Source organism: Trichosurus vulpecula, chromosome 4, assembly GCF_011100635.1.
Source record: "Trichosurus vulpecula isolate mTriVul1 chromosome 4, mTriVul1.pri, whole genome shotgun sequence".
Lineage (NCBI taxonomy): Eukaryota > Metazoa > Chordata > Mammalia > Diprotodontia > Phalangeridae > Trichosurus > Trichosurus vulpecula.
In genome coordinates, this window is record NC_050576.1 from 366696879 (window position 1) to 366717118 (window position 20240).

The 20240-nt window shown below is 38.4% G+C and overlaps 1 protein-coding gene across 3 annotated transcripts in view; it reads left to right on the forward strand.

Moving 5' to 3' along the window:
- The window catches only part of CLDN10 (claudin 10), a 118882-nt gene that overhangs the window by 76427 nt on the left and 22215 nt on the right, over positions 1-20240 (forward strand). For 2 of the 3 annotated variants that reach the window (XM_036757137.1, XM_036757138.1), the window contains exons 2-3: positions 15643-15804; positions 15894-15975. In XM_036757137.1, the coding sequence (XP_036613032.1) occupies positions 15643-15804; positions 15894-15975 (244 nt within the window). Of the gene's footprint in view, positions 1-6381; positions 6657-15642; positions 15805-15893; positions 15976-20240 lie in introns of those variants that run through there. The other variant, XM_036757136.1, reaches the window with a different exon arrangement.

Sequence of the window (20240 nt, forward strand, 5' to 3'; positions counted from 1 at the left end):
TCACCAATCTCTAGTTGTCACCTTGGCAAAATGGTGGAGCTCGTCTTCAGTGTTCCAACTGCCCCATTGTGAAACCTTTTCTCTTGCATTCCCAGGTCACTCTGAGCCCCACCAATTTCTTCCTCCCACTCTAGCAGTTCTACCACTCATCCCAGTTCTCTCCCCCTCCTCCTCCTCTTCAAAACTTGCATTTAGGAAAACCCATTTGAAATTCAAATACCTTGAACTTAAACTCCTGAATCTCCCAGGAGTGCTTACATTTTAACAGGGATCAGGACCTTGAAGAAGAGGTACAAAGCTTCAGTGATGAGATTCTACACATCAGAAAGCTATTTTTAAGTTATTATTTTTAAGCACCAACCATTTAGTTGTCCTTCTTCCCCAGCATCAACTTGTAGAATTTCTCTGCTGTTTCAAAGACTTATAACCCATTTTCACTTCCAGAATTGCCACTAACATTACTGTTTGTGTGATGCTAGATGAATCACTCTATCTTTAAGGATTCCATTTTTCCTCAATTGAAGAGTGAGGAGTTTGAACTGAATTCAGTCCAGATGTCTATGAAATGCCTACTGTGTGCAAGATAAGCATTTCTTCTTGAAAGAAAGGCTTTTCTTTTTTTAAACACAAATATCCTTGTGTTATTCTTGCTGAATGGCTGCAAGTCATGGAAGACCTCTCGCTCGCTCCTAATAATTAAAGTTCCCAGTCATCCAAAAAATTAATGTTGTATTCTTATGTGGATGCCTGTTGAGTATGAATAGGTTACAACACATTGCCAATGATGAATTGTGCAGGAGAGTTAGAGTAAAGGGTTTTGTCAAAAAGTTGCATCAATACGGTTGACTAGTCATATAGTGTGAGCAATGGATAACCAATGGAGATCTCTTAAACTCCATAGGCAGGTGTACAATGTTAAGGGATCTAGAAAAAGTCATCAATACATTTGGTAGATCCAATGTAGGGCATTTACACCAGGACTTGGAAAAGGGTGGGACAGGAAAAGAATGGGAAAATGGGTTGCAATCAGCACTGTTGGAGGGAATTCCTACATTGACGAGATCACAGAATCATTAAAGTATCAAAGAAATAAAAAAAACCACCTATGCTCAGCAGTGGGAATAATTCTTTGGTACTTTAGAATTGGAGTTTCTAACTTTCTGTGTGTATCATAGCCTTCTACAGCAGTCCAGAAGCCTGTGGGCCCCTTTTCAGAATAATATTTTTCATCATAGGATTACAAAGGAAATCAATTCTATTGAAGTGCAGTTATCAAAATATTGTTAAAAATAAGTTCATAGACCCTTGCTTCAGAATATCTCAGATCTCATTTATGTAGCTATTCCTTTCATTGGTACAAATTGGAATTCAAGCATGCCTTCTCATCCTGTGTGACTCTTACCCGTATTCTTCTATGTACCTTCCACAGAGCATCCATTCGACATGCTGGAAGCTTTCCTCTAGGTCTTTTTGAATTTCATAGGTAGCAGTGCACCATTTTCTGTCCATCTGTTATCCTTCTCTCATGCTACATGATTGGCCTATCTACTTTTCAGATCATACATTTACTGGATGACATATTCCTTATGCCATTTCTCAGGCAGAGGCTATCACCTATAGCTTACTTGTGCCCACCGTATTTCTCTCCATTTCTCTTTGTGTGAACTACAATTTTAATTCCTTGGAGACTTTGATGTTCTGAGATTTACATACATCATTAGGAGAACAATATTGAAAAGATGAATCTTTTTCTCTGTTTTATGATCTCTTTGGGATGTAGACCAGTAGTGGTATTGCTGGATTAAAGGGTATGTACAATTTGATTGTCCTTCGGACATAATTCCAAATTGATCTCCAGAATGATTGGATCAGTCCACAACTCTATCAACAATGCATTAGTGTCCCAATTTTCCCACATCTTTTCCAACATTTGATAATATATATGTTATTACATAAAATCCTTAAGCCACGTTTCAGTTGCTCTTCTGAAACAGGAATTCCTCTGCTCAACATTCTTTAGTTGTTCTTTCTTGGTTACTAAGGAAAGCTTAAACTCTTTTGCCTGCTTTTCAGAGCCTTCCACAATCTGTGCAGCCTCTCTTTTCTTCAACTATTCCCACCAAATTCTTTGTAGTCCAGCCAAACTGAATTTTCCTCTGAACACACCTTGTGCTTTTTTGTCTCTTTTCTTGTGTTCGTACTAATCCCTACTCCTAAAATGCTCCCCCATCTTTGTTAACCCTTTCACCCTTTATTAATCTATTTATACCTTAAGGCCAAAATCAAATATCATCTCCCTTAGCTGATCTACTTGACCTCATATACTATTTTATATGTCTCTTTAATAAACTCATTATGTATCATTTTGTATAGTTATCTGTATCATATCCTCCTGCGCATCTAGGTGGCCCAGTGGATAGACCTCTGGGCCTGGAGTCAGAAGGACTTGAGTTCAAATCCAGCCTCAGACACTTACTAGCTGTGTGACCTTGGGCAAGTCACTTAACCATGTTTGCCTTAGTTCTTCATCTGCAAACTGAGCTAGAGAAGGAAATGGCAAACCACTTCAGTATCTTTACCAAGAAAATCCCAAGTGTGGTCATGGAGAGTGGAAAAGGATTGAACAAGAATATCACGTCCCCCTACTACCAGACTGTAAACTTCATGAAAACAAAGACCATGTCTTATCTAAAGTTTTTAGTGTCTCCAGATGATAGCACACTAGTGTCAACACAGTAGACCTTGTTAAATATTTGTTAAATTGAGTTATTCCACATCGCTCCATGGAGTTGAAATAGAAGGTGTAGGTAGACATTACAGAGAGGCTGATGTTGGTTAAATACAAGGATAGCAATTATAACAACTAGAGCATCCAACAATGTAATGGTTTGCTTTTTCCAGTGGTGAGTTCTCTGTTACAGGAAATTTTCAAACAAAAGTTAAATGACTATCTGTTCAGGATGTTGTAGAAAAGATTCTTTCATTGGGTAGGAAGAAGATTCAATGAGGTGATCTCTAAGGTTTCTTCTCACTTTAAAAGTTTACACTTAGGCGATCTTCGCTCCTCTCTTCACCAGTAGGCATTACTAGCTCTTGCTCTCCTGGTTAAAAAAAACTGGCAAAAAAATGAACAAAAAATCCTAACAGACCCACTTCATCACATACCAATTGGGAAAAAATAGTTTTGATGGCCAGATTTAATTTAGAAAACTGGTTTTTATCTAATATTATTATCAAGAAGAAAAACTTGAAATCCAAAAGAATTAAAAGAACTTTGAAGAGACAAATTAAAAAAATAAATAAAGTGTATGTCTTTCTACTCAAGTACATACAGATTTATTCCCAAATATTGACCTCAGCTCACTGTAATCTTTGTGGTCATCTTGAGTCACCAAAGATTTCAATATAAAATTGGTTTGAAATTAGACTATTGAAGAGAAATGATGAAACAAAATAAACACCATGCAAATATAAATGCTACCCTACTTTAGATATCCTATATCTAGTTTTACAGAATAGAAGCATGTAATGTTAAAATGTTAGAGCTGGAAAGGATCTTAGAAATCATCTACTTCAGTCTTCTCAGTTTCAGGTGAGAAAAACGATGCCCAGAGAGTTGAGTGACTTGTGCAGGGTGACCCAGCTTAGTAAGTCACAGATTCATTACACAGAAGCATTGTGTCTTAGACAGGGTTCTTTTCATGTAGTTGAACTAACCTTTGGTTAGTCTAGCCAGATAGGTAGGGTTTAGACAAAATAGGAACAAGTGAAAGGTATTTTAGGCAGGTGAAATATGATAAAGACATAGACATGGGAAGTGAGCACATTCTGGGACAATGTGACCTGATAGAACAAACAGAATATAGTGAAGAATAATAGGAAATAAGGTGTGATAGATAGGTCAAGATAAGATTACAGAGGGCCTTGAAATCCAGACAAAGGAATCTAGATTTGATGTGGTAAGAAATCAGGAATTGCTCAAGGTTGTTGGGGTTTTTTTTTGTTTTGTTTTTTTTGTTTTGTTTTTGATCAGCAGAACACATAACCAAAATGGTATTCAATAATACCTAGCATTTATATAGTGTTTTATGATTTGCAAAGCACTTTTCCTGTTAGTTATTTAAGGAAGAAGCAGCTAGGTGGTATATAAATCTGACCTCAGATACTGCGTGTCTGACTGTGTAACTCTGGGCAACTTAAACTCTCTCTGACTTAGTTTCTCCATCTATAAAATGAGGTTAATAATAGCACCCACCTCCCAGGATTGCTATGGGGATAAAAGGAAGTAATATATGTAAAGTACTTTGCAAGACTTAAAGCACTTTATAAATCCCAGTTTTCTGTTATTATAAGGAAGATTAAACTAACAGTTGTTTCCAGGGTGGACTTGAGGGAGGTTGGACAGATGTTATTGCAGTTATGCAGGTCTGAATGCCTAGGCCATGAGCTGGCTCAAGGAAGGGAAAGAAAAGGAGGAATCTGTAGAACTGGGTAAGCAAATGTACAAGAAGAAGAAGAAAACAACAAGAGGTCTAAGATGACTCCAAGGTTTCAGTCCTGCAAGACTCAGATATTCTACTGTGGCCCCGCTTCTTATATGTATCTTGTCACAAGAGAAATATCTTTGTTCAGCAAAGAGAGCATGGATGGTGAAGCATGAACCCTTCACTACTACTAGAAAAGATAAGGCATAGTATAAAGCAGGTCAGTAGTCTTATCTCTGTATATGAAAGACAGTGATGTGACTAGAATTTTTAAGCTTATGATTCTGATTAAATCAAAAGACTTTGCATGTGTACGGTTCTGTCCTCTATTCATGGATTTGGATAAACAAATTTAATTCAACAAATGTTTATTGTGTCTACTATCATATGCAAGGCACCATGCTAGATTCCAAAATATGAAATAAGCTTCAAGGACCTCATAGTCTATTTGGAGGAAACAATCTGCATACAAGTAAATATAAACGAAGTATAGATAAAATAATTTCAAAACCTAGAGAGTGTCAATACCTGGGGGGACCAGGAAAATATTTTATTGGATGGAGGTAAGAAGGGAGTGCGGTCCAGATATGGAGAATATTCCTTGTGCAAAGGGAGGGGAAGGAAGTGGGTTGTTGCGAGTGGGGAACAGTTAGCAGGCCAGTTTCATTAGAACTGGGAGTGTACAATGAACAGACATGTGTATACAGAGGCTTCATGCTGCTTCCAAAGACAGTCTGCTCAGTGAACCCTCCTTGACAGTCCCACTCAGGTGTAACAGGATCAGTTTCTCAGACTTACCATGAAGGGTTAAAACTTAATAATGGAATAAGTTTAGGACAGTGTTGTTAGACTATATCACTTTAAGCTTACCTATCCTAGTAGAGTATATAGCCCACAAAAGTCTTTCTCCTTTCAGATTTAATAAGGTACTTTGGAAACCAAACTATTTGCCATGGGTAGGGCATAAAGAGAATCCCTTCTATTGGATGTGCCACTTCCTGGTTGCCTGCCTTCCCCTTCTATAATGCCTCAGAACAAGGGCATTTCTTGAAGGCACAGGTCTCTGGATGTTACAGCCGCTGTTGGTTTTAGTGTATTTAGGCCATACGCCTCTAATGAGGGACTCTTTGGGGTTGGCAAGCTGAACCAGCAAACTAATAATAGACTGCTAGAGGAGGGGAATAGGTTACTGAGAGAGGTGCATGAAGGAATGTGTTCTTATTGATGCGGGCACCTGGCCCAATTTCTGAGGAGGGAGCAGGAGGGCACAGAGGAAAGAAAACCCGGATACAGATTCAAGGTTGTGATGATCTGGACCAGGGGGCAAGAAAACCTGAGTAATTACCTCACTCCCTTAGAGATCACTCTCGGTGTCCAACAAACCATCTGTCTAGCCCTCTCGTTACACTCTTATATCCTTCACGTTTCTTCCAAGGAAACCTGACAGAGCTGAGGGGCGATCATCCCCCTGAATCTTCAGTGGCGAGAAGTGGTGAGAGTGAAGTCTGGGGCACAGCAGGACAATGAAGATTTTCATTTTCTTCCCCTATCTCTTCTCCCTCTCCATTTAGAAATCATCATCTATAGGGCCGAGTCTTTTAGTTTCCCTCTTCTTAGGAGGAAAGAAGGGGAGGGGAGTAAACAAGGAGTGGTGAAAAACGGACTCGGGTGGGGGGCGTAGGGAAAGCCAGGGCTGGGGTAGGATGCTGTGAAACAAATTACCGGGACTCCGTGCAGTGAGCTGGTGGCTTCCCCGCTGGAGCTAGTTTTAAACACCGCGCTCAAGCTCCGGGGCTCCCTTCGACCCTCTTTACTCACGCTCGCCCTGGGGCTGCTGGAGGAGGGGACCCTAGAAGGAGGCGGAGTCGGGGGAGGGGTAGGTGTGGGGAGCACTAGAAGGAAGAGGTCCTAGGCAGGGGAGTGGATGCGGGAAGCGCTGCGCAGCCAGCGACATGGCGAGTACAGCCTCGGAGATCATCGCCTTCATGGTAGCCATCTCGGGTTGGGTGCTGGTCTCCTCCACGCTGCCCACCGACTACTGGAAAGTGTCCACCATCGATGGCACGGTCATCACCACCGCCACCTATTGGGCCAACCTGTGGAAGACATGTGTTACCGACTCCACGGGTGTCTCTAACTGCAAGGACTTCCCCTCCATGCTGGCTCTGGACGGTCTGCATCTATACTCCTTTCCCCTGTGACCTCTCCCCGAACGCCGTCTCCCCCATATCGCTTTCTCGCGCTCTTCCTCCCTCTCCTTTATTCCACTCGGTGAGCGCCGTCCGACTACTTAGCTGGGTGTGCCTGAGAGGAGGTGCAAGTAGCTAAAAGTAGTCCAGGGGCTCAGGGAGCAACACGTACTTTAGCACCTGGAGGGCAGGATAGGTGTCGGGAAGCAAGAAGGTGGGAACTGCGTCGGGGGAGGGAAGGACGCACAGAGGAGAGCTTTGAGTTTGATTCTGGTTTTTCACTCATCTTGGAATCTAAGAAATTGTTTTAAAGCAAGGGTCTTAACCTGGAGTCCGTGGTTAGAATTTTGGGAATCCGTGAACTTGGATAGGGAAAAAGATTCACATCTTTATTTTCGTTAACCTCTAACCGAAATTAGCATTTCTTTCAAGTGTTTAAAAACATCATTCTAAGAAGGGATCCTTAGGCTTTTCCCGACTGCCAGAGGGGTCCATAATAATTAAAAAAAAATGGTTAAGAACCTTCTGTTCTTGAGAGAGATTGAGAAGGTGGGTGAGTGAGCTGAGAGTGTCTCTGGTTTGGCCGCCAGGTGTGAGCCAGCCGGGATGAAGTAGAGCAGCAGGTGCGCAGCTTAGGCAGTCCGTTCTAGCTCAGGCAGCGCTCCTGGGATGGCTACCACCACTGAGCGGCTGCCGGGGCCTGAGGTGGCAGGGCTCCTGTCCTGCGCCTGTGGTCAGCGAGACCTTCGCGTACCCAGGAGAAAAAAAGGCGTTTGAAAGAAGGGATTTGGCAACGTGTGGTGGTTCTTGTTGCTGCACTCCCATTACTAAGAATATCTTTATTATAGAGGGGCGCTCTACCAATAAAAACACACTTTGTTTTTGTACAGTTAGTAACTATACATTCACCATCCCCTGTATTTAAAACTCAGTTTGGCCTCTTTTTTTGCAGAGGGATCTTGGCTTAGTGGATGAAAGTTAGAACTTAGATTCCGAAAAATCTATGTTCAGATCTCACCTCAGACAATTAGTGGGCCATTTCTCTAAGTACCTCAAGCTGCAAACTCCGTAGGATTTATTGACAAGGACATAACCAAGTTATGACCTGCATTGAAGGAAGAAATTCCTCACTACTGCTGGAATTACCGCTTTATTTCTGAAATGAGGGAATTGATTAAAAGCAAAAATCATTTGTCCTTGCACTTCGGTCAAATCTTTAAAAATCATGCGTTAGAAAGATCAACAAGGTGTGCTTCTTTAAAATGATAAAATCACCCAGATGGATTTAAATGCTTTCTCTAAGTTTTAAGACAATAGAACAACAACTGATTATTCCCACCCGAGTCATCGAGCGATTAGTTAATATTCTACTTCTCCCGAAACCTCAGTTACAGCGTGGAGAAGTTTGGCATAGAAAGAACACTTCCCTCTTCCTTCCTTCCTTCCTTCCCTCCCTCCTCCCCCTTTACCTTCTCTAGCTCTTACTTTTGTTACTATGCTAGCTTTTTCCTGGTGGGATGATCTTTCCTCTGTGTGGGTTTTTTCCTTTTTCTTTTATTTGAAATAGACATTCTTTGGTTTTCCTTACAAATGCAGTTATAGATAAGACTAGACGTTTTTTTTCTTGCTTATAGCAACTCAGAAAGTCTGCAACAGTTAGATAGTCGCAGATAATACCAGCTTTGTTTAACCTCGAGGAGAACAATAGACTTTTGAAGTAGAAATTGGGATTCTTATATAGAGAGGGAAGAGTAAGGGGTTGGACTGCATAAGCTAAGTAGCTGCTGAAACCCAGAAGGAAGAATTACACTATTTTTAGTTTTAAGGTGTTTTTTTTTTCTCATTGCATTATTTCAAGTTTTTTATTTACATAGCTGGGTAAATAGTAGAGACAAGATTTTGATGCCTCTAAGGTTGCATTTGTTTTCGTGTATGTAATTGTGCTCCTTGAAAAGCAAACTCTTGCTCAATGTAGTATTTGATGGGGACACAGTGTAAAGGAAATATAGGCATTGTTTTGAAAGGGAAGAGGAATTGAGTAGTACCTTCACATATGAATGATCTGGGCCATATTTACTCCCTAGAACTACTGTTCAATTGTCTGTTATCCAAAACACAAATCCAGGCAGATGATTTGAACAGATAGGCTCTTATTTCTGTGGTTTACCATTCAGGTATATGGGATTTACAGTAACTGTCCTGAGAGCATTCTTCTGTTATAATTGTATTGTGAGGTGAGTTGGCTTGCCAGGTACATGAACTTCCTTTAAAAGGGTGGGGGTGGGGAAAGGAGAAAGAAATAACAGCCTCAAAAGAGTTATTGATAGGATGCTGAAATGCTGCCCTTCTCAGTGGGGAATAGTGATGGAATGGACGGGTGGGTGACAAAGTTTAAATGCTATTGTTGAATGGTGGAATCTCAGAGGGAAGAGTCAATGACACCCATACTTAAACCACTTTCCGCTTCTACTTTGAAGTCCTTGAAGAATGGAGAATTGAAGGGGAGAGGGAGGATATAAAGGCTTGAAGCTAACAATCTTCAATCCAACGAACATTTATAAGGTGGCTCTTATGTGTAAGGATAGAGACATCATGGTGTATTGAATAAATCGTGTGTGTGTGTGTGTGTGTGTGTGTGTGTGTGTGTGTGTGTGTAGGGAGTGGCACCCTGGATTCAATTCCCAGATCTCACATATCTTGGAGGAAATGTTCCTGAGCAAGTCACTTACTTTCTTATTGCCCTGGGCAACAATAAATTACAGAACCTTTGCTGATCTGTATTAGTAAAAGGAGTTTATTGGGAATGCACTCTCTACAGATTAAATGCAGCTACACACACACACACACACACACACACACACACACACACAAAACAAGTCCCTGTTCTCAAAGAGCTTTCATTCTAGGGAAGGTGGGTTGCATGATAATCTATAAACACAGAGTAAAACAAGATAATTGAGAAAAGAGAGAATGCTGCCAACTGGGAGTATCGAGGAAGGCTTCACTGAGAAGATGGTACCTGAGATGTGCCAGAGGCTTGAAGGAAAATAACAATTTTTAAAGATGGAGTTGAAGAAGGAGGGCATTCCAGGTTTGTGTGAACCTATGGAAGCAAGAGATAAGATCTCAAGTTTGGGGAACATCTATCTAGTGATCTGGCTTGACCAGAACATAAAGAATAGTAGGCGATATGGTTGGAAAGACAGGTTGGAGCCAAACTGTGGAGGAACTTAAATGTCAAGTTGAGAAATTTGTATTTTATCCTAGGGTCAATAAGCAGCCACTGCTGATTTTTGAGCATGGTCTTTTCTGTGCTTTAGGAAGATTATTTTTTCAGTGCTGCAGAGAATGGATTGGAGAGAGGAGATATCGTAAATGGAGAGACCAGTTAGAAGACTGTTACAGTAGTCTAGGCGAGAGATGATAAAAGGCTGAGTTGGGGTGTTGGCTGTATGAGTGGAGAAAATGACAGATATCTTACAGATTTAGAATCAAGTGAAGGAGGGGAGTGAATCTATTGTGGTTGTTCAGTCATGTCTGATTCTTTGTGACTCCATTCAGGCTTGTCTTGGCAAAGATACTGGAATGGTTTGCCATTTCCTTTTCTAGCTTATTTTAGAGATGAAGAAATTAAGGAAAACAAGGTTAAGTGACTTGCCCAGGGTTACATAGCTAGTAAGAGAGGCCAAGTTTGAGTTAAGGAGCATGCATCTTCCTCCCTCCAGGCCCAGCCTGCTATTCACTGCATCACCTACTTGTCCCAACTGAAGAATACTCTCTGTGTATAAACAGATTGTTTTCCACTCATAAATGAAATATCTCTGGCCAGAGTCAATCAGCTTCCTTACTTCTCATCATCCATGTCCCCGAGATGGTGTGCCATAGTTGGAACTGAAGGCCATGTTGTCCATAAACAGCATTTGATAAATTATCTGATATACCAACTTTGCAACGATGCTTTTGAGATGGTGTAAATGTTTCTTGTAAAAAGCTGCATCAGTAACACACAAGCAGTTGGCTTGAGGAAAGTAAATGGAAATAAAGCCAGATTGCTGAAAGATTCCAAGAAGAAAAGGTCCCTTATTTATGTTTTCCTAATCTTGAAAGGGATAATTAAGCTAACTGATAAGGATGATGATGCTAATTTATTTCAGTTAGTAATATAGCATGTGGAGATGTACCTTTGAGTTTTGACTAACAAGATTGTGTAACTCTCATCTCAGTTTTATAGATAAAGCAGCTTAAGGCTTAGAAAAGCTTTGGGTCACCTCAAATCTAGTGATAAGGATCCAAACTGCCTACATCAGTTCCATTTTTTCATAATATGATTCTAGCAGTTTAGCTCTGTTCCTTTTTAAGGATTTTCCAGCAAAAAAAAATGTTAAGTATTTGCCAATATAAGAAAAATCTTATAGAAAGACATGAGACCTATGATTTTGTTGGTTTGGGGAATTTCAAGGTAAGAAACTCACTTTCTCATGGCAGGTCAACACCCTGTCTGTAATTTATAGTCTCAGAGGATTGCCGAGAGCATTTAGAGTTTAAATGATTTGTCCAGGGTCACACAGCCAGTATGTGCTAGAAACAGGACCTATCCCCAGGATTTGCTCTGAGAACAGTTATGTATTACACTAAGATCCTTATCATTAAATATATATATGTGTGTGTGTGTGTGTATTCCTGTAGGTGTGTGTATATGTGTGTGTGCATACATACATAGATAGTTTCTAGAAAGGCACTATTATACTGTTATACAGTAGATGGAGAGCTGGCCTTGGGGCTGGGAAGACCTGGATTCAAGTCTCATTTTGGACACATATTTGCTATGTGAGTATGAATTAAATCAGTGTTCTAGGTAAATCTCTAAAATTATAAGTCATAGACAAGGTGCTGACCTTCACTGATAAAGGGAGTTTTCTCATCTGGGAGTTCCCCCTGTCAGTGAAATCACAGGTCCAGTCTAATCTCTTTTTCCATGACTCTATAATCAAGTTAGTGTGCCACTAATGGTTTCTCTTCAAGTGGATATTTTAATTTTTAGAGATGCACAGTGAAAATCAAATGTATTTTTTAACTAATAAATTGAATTGTGTTTACTGCAAATTTTGGGAAAATTAGATTGTAATTTTTTTCATCCTGCAATATCTACTGATAGAAGTCACAGTCCTTTTACTAATTGAAACTATTTCCTAGTTAAGTGAGCTAATGATTTCTGGCTATCTTGCAGAACTCTATTACTCTCAAAGTGCCATTTGACCTTTGGATAGGAATCAATCTCAGCCATGTTGCTATTAGTATATGCCATCTATTTTTGTTACTGTGAATGTTTGCCATTTCTCCTAGGAGTTTTAACTATAAATTTTGCTTTAGAGAACCTCTGAGTAAATATGTTCATGCTTCAGCACCTTAATGTGTTAATTAGCTGTTAACAGTGCCAGTAAATTAGGCCTGTCGGAAATAATGATCTCCTTGACCAGTTTTTACTACTATTTTGTTCAATGGTATTATCTAAAATAAGTTTTACCCTTAGGAAGTATTGAATGCAAAGTTGTAGGCACCCACATTGCAAAAGGGAAATCATTACATGAATGCTTATAATTGGACATAAATCATGCAAAGATTAGGTCTGTCAATAGAATGGAAGGAAACAAGTGTTTATTAAGCACCTACTAGGTGTCAGGCACTCTGCTAAGTACTTTAAAATATTAACTAATTTGATCCTCACAACAACTCTAGGAGGTAGGTATTATTATCCTCATTCTATATTTGGGGAAACTGAGGCAGACAGCGTTTAAGTGCATTGCCCAGGATCACACAGTAAGGTCTAAGGCAGGATTTGAACTTAGGGCTTCCTGACTCCAGATTCAGCACTCAATTCATTGGGCCACCTAGCTACCTCTTAATTTATAAATACAGGCAGTACTTAATTTATGAATACCTGACACATATAAACATTCCTCACATAAAACAGGAGTTGTACAAGAAGTCACCACCATGCATGAAGCCGCTGTCCTTTCTTTCCCAATTCAGACCCTAAGATATTTCCTTTGATGCAGATATAGTGTGAACACGTTACTCCAGGGCAGGAGTTCTTAAACTTTTTTATGTCATGGGCTGCTTCTGAGAAGAATGTTTTGAAATACTTGAAGAAAATGATAAATTTCAGGTAGAAGTTAGTGAAAGGAAATATACATATGCTATTTTTTCCACTTCAAATTCATAGACCCCTTGAACAATATTCATGGACCCCTCTGTGGACTGCTGTTTCAGAACCCCTGCTCCTGAGGTACCTGTCTCCCTGCCCTCCAACTGATACTGTATGAAGATATGATGCTGTCAGCCATTCAATTCCCTGCCTCTACCTTGCCACAACCAAAAGCACAGTTTACAAGGAAAGATGTGTCTCTGATGATCTGAAGTGAAATTTGGTCCACACTTGCCCATAGGATTGTTATTGTACATGTGATTACAATATAGATAATATAGATAATAACGTTCTTAGCCCTATTCCCTTTGTTATGGGCTTTTAGGGCTAAACCTGAGAATTAAATCACTATTTACAATACTGCTTCTATAGGAAATGCATTTTGATTTCCAAACTACAGAATTTACAATTGAACTTCTATAAATTGGGACTGCCTGCACTCTACCAATTCATAATGAAATATAAGTAAAGAAGAATCGTTTCCTTAAGATAGTTTTATTTTTAGCATTTTTATCATACCTAAGGTCTGATATTTGTTCAGTGACTGCAATTGAAGGCAGGACAAAGATGTTTAAAGAAGTTTAAAATCATAGACTAAAATAATTCTCTTTGTTGATAAAGATGGTCAGAGTATGGGCTGAACCTTTGCTGCCAAACAATAAGCTAGTCCTCTTACTAACTTGTTACATGCTGTTGAACCAAACCTGAAATTGCTCGATGAACAGAGTGTACAGAGAACTGGGAGTGGAGTCAGGAAGACCTGAGTTCAAATCCATCATTAGACACTTACTAGCTATGTGGCCCTGTGGCCCTTAAGGGCTCTCTGCCTCTCTTTTCTTATCTGTAAAATGGGGATAATAGCAACACCTACCTCTCAGGGTTGTAGTAAGGATTGAGATAATGATTTTAAAGTGGATAGCTCACTGCCTGGCGTATAATAAGTGCTTAATAAATGTTTATTTCCTTCCTTTCTGAGAATCCTGATTCCAGCTCTCCAACACCCTGCCAGCTGCCTGGGGTGTCAATCAGGGATCCTACTGAAAAAAGGGAGGAGTGAAGAGATACTTAGTCAGGAAAACCTTTTAGGATTCATTGCTTAGCAGCAATGTCACTATGCCAAATTAACCTGTGTTAACTATATTTTCTGAATATCAGTGTCTATATGCTGTTTTCCCTAGAGTTACTGTTTTTTATTTGCCTGTTTCGTGTCTTTACAGCAATAAATCTTCTTAAATCATAGGAAAGCAAGGCAGCTTCTTAAACTTTAAAATAAAATTCATATAAACAAAAAAAACTAGATACCTAATGTCTTTGAAAACACATTTTATAATACGAGTAATGCATGCTTCTTTCTACTTGAAATGTCAGTTTTCATTTGGGACACCTTAAAAAGCAAAAATACAGTTTAAGAACTTGGATTTTACTTGTATCAGCATGGAGGAGAAGTTAGGTTCACTATTCATAAAGACACCCTCCCTAGAGAGAGAAGCTGACCAAGATTTAAACAAATTGCATTTGAGTGGCCCTGAAATTTTTTGTAATTGGAGTTTCTTATAATAGCTTAAGTCCCAAACTGAAATGAAGCTTTTAGTATTATCTTCAACTCCATCACTATTCCCTTTGGCAGACTGTTCTCATCATAATTGGCCCAAGTCTCATTTATCTTTGGATCTCTCTCAGTACTTAAATGTAGGTGGAATTGGTCTGAATACTTAAACACTCTAAGGCTGATACTTTATAAGCCTTTCTTCAGTCCATAATTTTCCCAATAGGAAAATTCCTGGTTCCTGAATTCCACACTAGCCAATATCAGAAAAGAGAGAAAATTCAAGATTAGATGGTCCTTGGAATAATTAAATTGAAAATAAATATAGCATATTGCTCCACTTACAGACTTTATTTATGGGTATTCATTCACTAATTTATTTAGCAAATATTTGAGTGTTCACTACATGTAAGACACTGTTCTTTATTGTAAGTTCAATAACATTGAACAATAAAACTTCATTAATTAACATACTACTAATTAGCATTTTATGATAATTTGCATGGGTATCGTTTTTGTCCTAGATATAAAGAATGGGTTTGCTAAACAAATTAATATTGCAAGCTAGATTTTAGCTGAAGTAAGTAAACTACTTATTACGAGAACAAAATGTTTTCAAGCCACTCTCAAGCATTTTGAAATACCTATTCAAGTGTCAACTACCTTGGACAAGTCACCTAATCTTTGTAGGTTTCAGTTTCTTCATTTATAAGAGAATAGAGCTAGTCTACATAATTTTTTGGTCCCTTAAAGCACTAAATTCTATGATAATGTGAACTATTGATAAACTAATTATAGGTTATTCTTATCTATTATTTAAAGCAGATTCCCCACAGGCCCCTACTAAACAAAAACCTTAGACTAATTCAAGTTACTCTGTCTGTGTGAAAGTAATCAAATAATATTTTTGTCTTATCAGTCAAATGGCCTTTTGACTAGTCTTAATTTGTTCTCTATGGGGTGTAACCCCGTTGTTAAAACTTTCATATGCCAGAAACATCACTTAAGTGAATAAGTTTGAGGAAGAGTTTTAGGGTGTGGTATTGAAAAGAGCATTTCTGGTTCTGCTTTCTCACCATAAAACCAAAATGATGGAATTTTAACTATTGCAGTTATTCTTCCAGAAGACAGAATAGACTGACATTGTAAAGGGAGGATTTATCTCTTCAAAATAACATATATTGTTGTAATGTTAAAAATGTCATATTGTAATTTCAGGCTATATCCAAGCATGTAGAGGACTGATGATTGCTGCTGTCAGTCTTGGATTTTTTGCTTCCATATTTGCGATGTTTGGAATGAAGTGTACAAAAGTTGGAGGCTCAGATAAAGCCAAAGCTAAAATTGCTTGTTTGGCTGGAACTGTATTCATTCTTTCAGGTAAATAGTAAATTTCCACCTAATCCATGCATGTAGTAAAATTATTGTGCTCATTCTAATGTTAGTATCTTCATTCTGGTATGTTTTAGGATTGTGCTCTATGACAGGCTGCTCCCTATATGCAAACAAAATCACAACCGAGTTCTTTGACCCTCTTTATGTTGAACAAAAGTAAGTACTTTTTTCAGTCCATATATCTTAGAACACATGGAATGTGTAAGAGAACATTCTGAAGGAACATAAACATCTTAATGGCGTAATGAAAATTAGAAGGGTTTGATGACGTGGCCCAAGAAAAAGGGTGTATTTTAGAGAGGAAACTTAAAGTAGCATTTTACATAGTGTCTTTTCTCCAGATAGCACGGGATATAATCAATCACTATACTGAATATTAGAAAGTTGAAAATGGTGAGAATTGCAGGTAAGAAGAGAGGGGAATTGGAGAGGAGCTAAAAGATGAGGAGGAGAAGATGGAAAGAAATGACAATGGAAATTCCAGGTGAGACTTTATAAAGGCCATCAGCCAGTCAAATGAGAACCTCTGCATAAAGCAGAAAGCTTGCAGTGGTTGCATTCATGGTTTCATCTATTAGCATATCAAAGTTGCTCTGATAAGTTTTTTAAATAATATTTTCTTTCCCCCCCCAATAACATGTAAAAACAATTTTTAACATTTGTTGGGTTTTTTTTTAAGTTTCGAGTTCCAAATTCTATCTCTTCCTCCTTCATCCTCACCCTGAGATGGTAAGCAATCTGATAGTGATTGTACAGGTGCAATCATGTAAAACATTTCTATATTAGTCATTTTGTGCAAGAAGAAAGAAAGGAAGGGATGAAGGAAGGAAAGAAGGAAGGAAGGAAGGAAGGAAGGAAGGAAGGAAGGAAGGAAGGAAGGAAGGAAGGAAGGAAAGAGAGAGGGAGGGAGGGAGGGAAGGAAGGGAGGAGGGAGGGAGGGTAGGAGGGAGGGAGAAAAAGAAAGAAGGGGAAGGAAGGAGGAAAGAAAGAAGGAAAGAAAAAAGAAAGTGAAAAATAGTATTCTTCAGTTTATATTCAGACAACATCAGTTCTTTCTCTGGAGGTGGATAGCATTTTTCACCTGATAAATTTTTGTAGCAAAATTGTGCCTATTAGGTTTTTCAATGAAAATTTTTTCAATTAAAATTTATTTTCTTTCCCTCCCACCCCCTCTTCTTTGAAAAAAGAAAGGAAAACAAAACCTTTGTAACAAATATACAAAGTCAAAGAAAATAATTCCTACACTGACTGTGTCCAAAATGTGTATGTAATTCATCTTGAGTCCATCACCTCTCTGTCAGGAGGTGGGTATCATTCTTCATCATTGGTCCTCTGAAATCAGAGTTGATCATTACCTTGATTAGAGTAATTGAGTCTTTCACAATTGCTCGTTTTTACAATGTTATAGTATAAATTGTTCTCCAGGTTCTGCTCACTTTACTCTGCCTCAATTCATATGTCATCTCTGATTTCTCCAAAATTATTCTCTTCATAGTTTCTTATGGGTACCACAACTTGTTCAGTCATTCCCCAGTTGATAAGCACTCTCTTAGTTTTCAATTCGAAAACAGCTACCATAAATATTTTTGGTACATAGAGAACCTTTTCTTCTTTCTTTTATCTTTGTGTATATACCCAGTAGATGTCTAAAGAACTTCAACACTGGTTTTGCTCAAGTTCCTTGAAGACATGAAAAAAATTTAAATCTCAGTTACAGAGGAATAACAGTATCAGTGGATTGGTGCTGCTTATTGCCTTTGGACTGTAGTCTATTTGTGGTTTCCCTAAGTTATTGATCCAGACCTGGAAAACTCCAGATATACCAATGTGGAAGTAGCAAAATCACTGGAAAAGCATCCCTTATTTTGTTATAAAATTGTTTTGTTTGATTTAAGAATATCCTTGTACATAAATGTAGGAAGTCACAGTGTAAGAGCATACAGGGCTGCCATCCCAGTTAGGATCCTCTTTCTCATTGTATTCTAGATGTTTCAGAAAAAACCGCCAAAATTTCCACCAAGTAATGGAATTGTGCAGTACTTCATACATCCCATAACTGGTGTGGTTCTGGGAGAGAACATTTCATCATGTGCCACAGTGTAGGACGTGGTTTTTACCCACCAAAGTCTCAGATCTTTGTCAGAATGTAGCATTCTCCCGATGACAGTAATCCAAGTCTTAATTCCATGTTAGTGTACTGTATACTTCAGAGAGGAAATGTACCTTGAAGCAAAATCACTTCCTTTTCATACTTCTAGTGTTCCTTGTTTTATTGAAAATGTTCCTGGTTTCCTTGTGTTGGGAAACTGAATTATTTGTTTATATATACAATACTATACTAATCTATTGTCTTAAGATTTTTCTTTCCAAAATAATTCGACTATTCTTTGTGATTTCCTATTCTAGGACCTTCTATCCCACTTTTACATTATCTGCCACTTTAGAAATTTTCTTTTGAACTTATTTAAACTACCTCCTCCAAAAAAAATCCTTGAAAAAATCCAAACTGATACAAAACACAAAGGTTGTGTGGAAGTTGGAAAGTTAAATTTTCTAGAGACCAAAGTTCTGAATGAGATAATAAACGTAAAGCATTTTGTAACTTCAAGAGTTCCCTACATTTTAGCTATTAATATTATTATTATAAATATTCTGTTATTTGACATTTTTAAAACAAAATTCCCAGACTTTAAAATGTATTTGTTTACTTTAACATATCATGTATATTCAGCCTAAGACATGATGAAGCCTTGTAAACATCTTGTTGTTCAGTCTTGTCTGACTCTTCATGACCTCATTTGGGGTTTTCTTGGCAAAGTTACTGAAGTGGTCTGTCATTTCCTTTTCCAGCTCATTTTACAGATGAGGAAACTAAGGCAAACAGGGTTAAGTGACTTGTCCAGGGTCAACCAGCTGGTAAGTGTCAGAGGCCAGATTTGAACTCAGGAAGATGAGTCTTCCTGACTCCAGGCCCTGCACTCTATCCACTGTGCCACCTAGCTGCCCCCTATAAACATACAGCTATTATAAACTTGTCTCTGGTATTCTCCTCATGTGCTGCCACCTATGAATCTTTTCCTGGCAACATTTCCTTCATTGGACTATTTTTTAAAATTATTTTTTTTTAAACTTGAAAAGTTACAGTGAATTCAGGTATGCTTAGCATTTTTAGATAATTTAAAACTTTCTTCCTAGCGAAATTACCTTAGCTGTCATATGCTTGGCCACCTCATTTAATTTAATATTGGAATCCCTTACTTCCTTTCAGATTTCAATATCAATGTTTATGCTGGATTTTAGTATAGATCATAGGTGATGGTGTTTTAGAGCTGGGAGGAATGTTTGAGATTTATCAGAAACTTATCTGTAGGGGTTAAGTGACTTGCTCAGGACCATATAGCAAATTAAGACAGTGCTTGGGGATCAAATGCAGAGCTCCTGTTTGGCTTAAAGTTCGGAGATATAGTGGAAACACTATATTATGCTGGTTCTCATTTTATCACACTGGTGGTTTCTTTCCTAGCCATTCTTTCAGGTTGCTTCAAATACCTCCTACCTATAGACTATCCTGATACAATGAAAAAGTTACCCAACAACTCTGTGTAATAAAAAACAGTGCTGCATATTAATTAATAAAATTTATAACTGCAAGTATCTCAGTAGTGCTCATGCAAAAGGTCCAAGGAATTCCAAAAATATGGGAACTATTCAACAAACTCAAAGATTCAACAGCATTTATTACATGCCTATTATATACATAGTCTGGTGAATTATTACTTCAGAATGTTGATGGATGAAATAGAAGGACAGATGCATAAAATCCACAGGTAAATGCCTTAATCTAGTTATTAGTTGCATCTCCCTCCCCAGTGAACACCTGTTTTCCCTTTCCCTGCTCCATCAATCGTATGATGGTGTTAATGAAGCTGGAAATGTTCAAACAACAGAAACAGGAGGAAGCAGCAGATAGTATCAATAAACTATTGAGTGATAATCCTGGGGGGAAACTGAGACAAAAAAGTAGCCAGGACCTACTTTTTGAACAGTCATATCCCAATGGATTTTTCTATGGATCTGTGATTTCATTAATGTGGTTACAGCTGCAAATTACAAGCCATCCATGCCTTCTGATCCTGTGGAATTCTTGCCCATGTTTTTCCAAAAGTCCATTGTAGAGAATCTCTCCAACATGCTAGAATTTCCTCTGATTCTCTTAATATATGATGTGAGCTATCAACCTGTTAATGCCTCACCCTTGCCACGTATCTGACCCACTTCCTTTTTTGAGTCATATGTATAGCTAAAGCTCTGCTTTCTGTGATAAACCTTTTCTGATCCTGCTTAATGCTAATGCCTTCTATAATTCTGAATTATCCTGTAAATATCTTGTTTCTACATAGTTGTTTACAGATGGACTATGA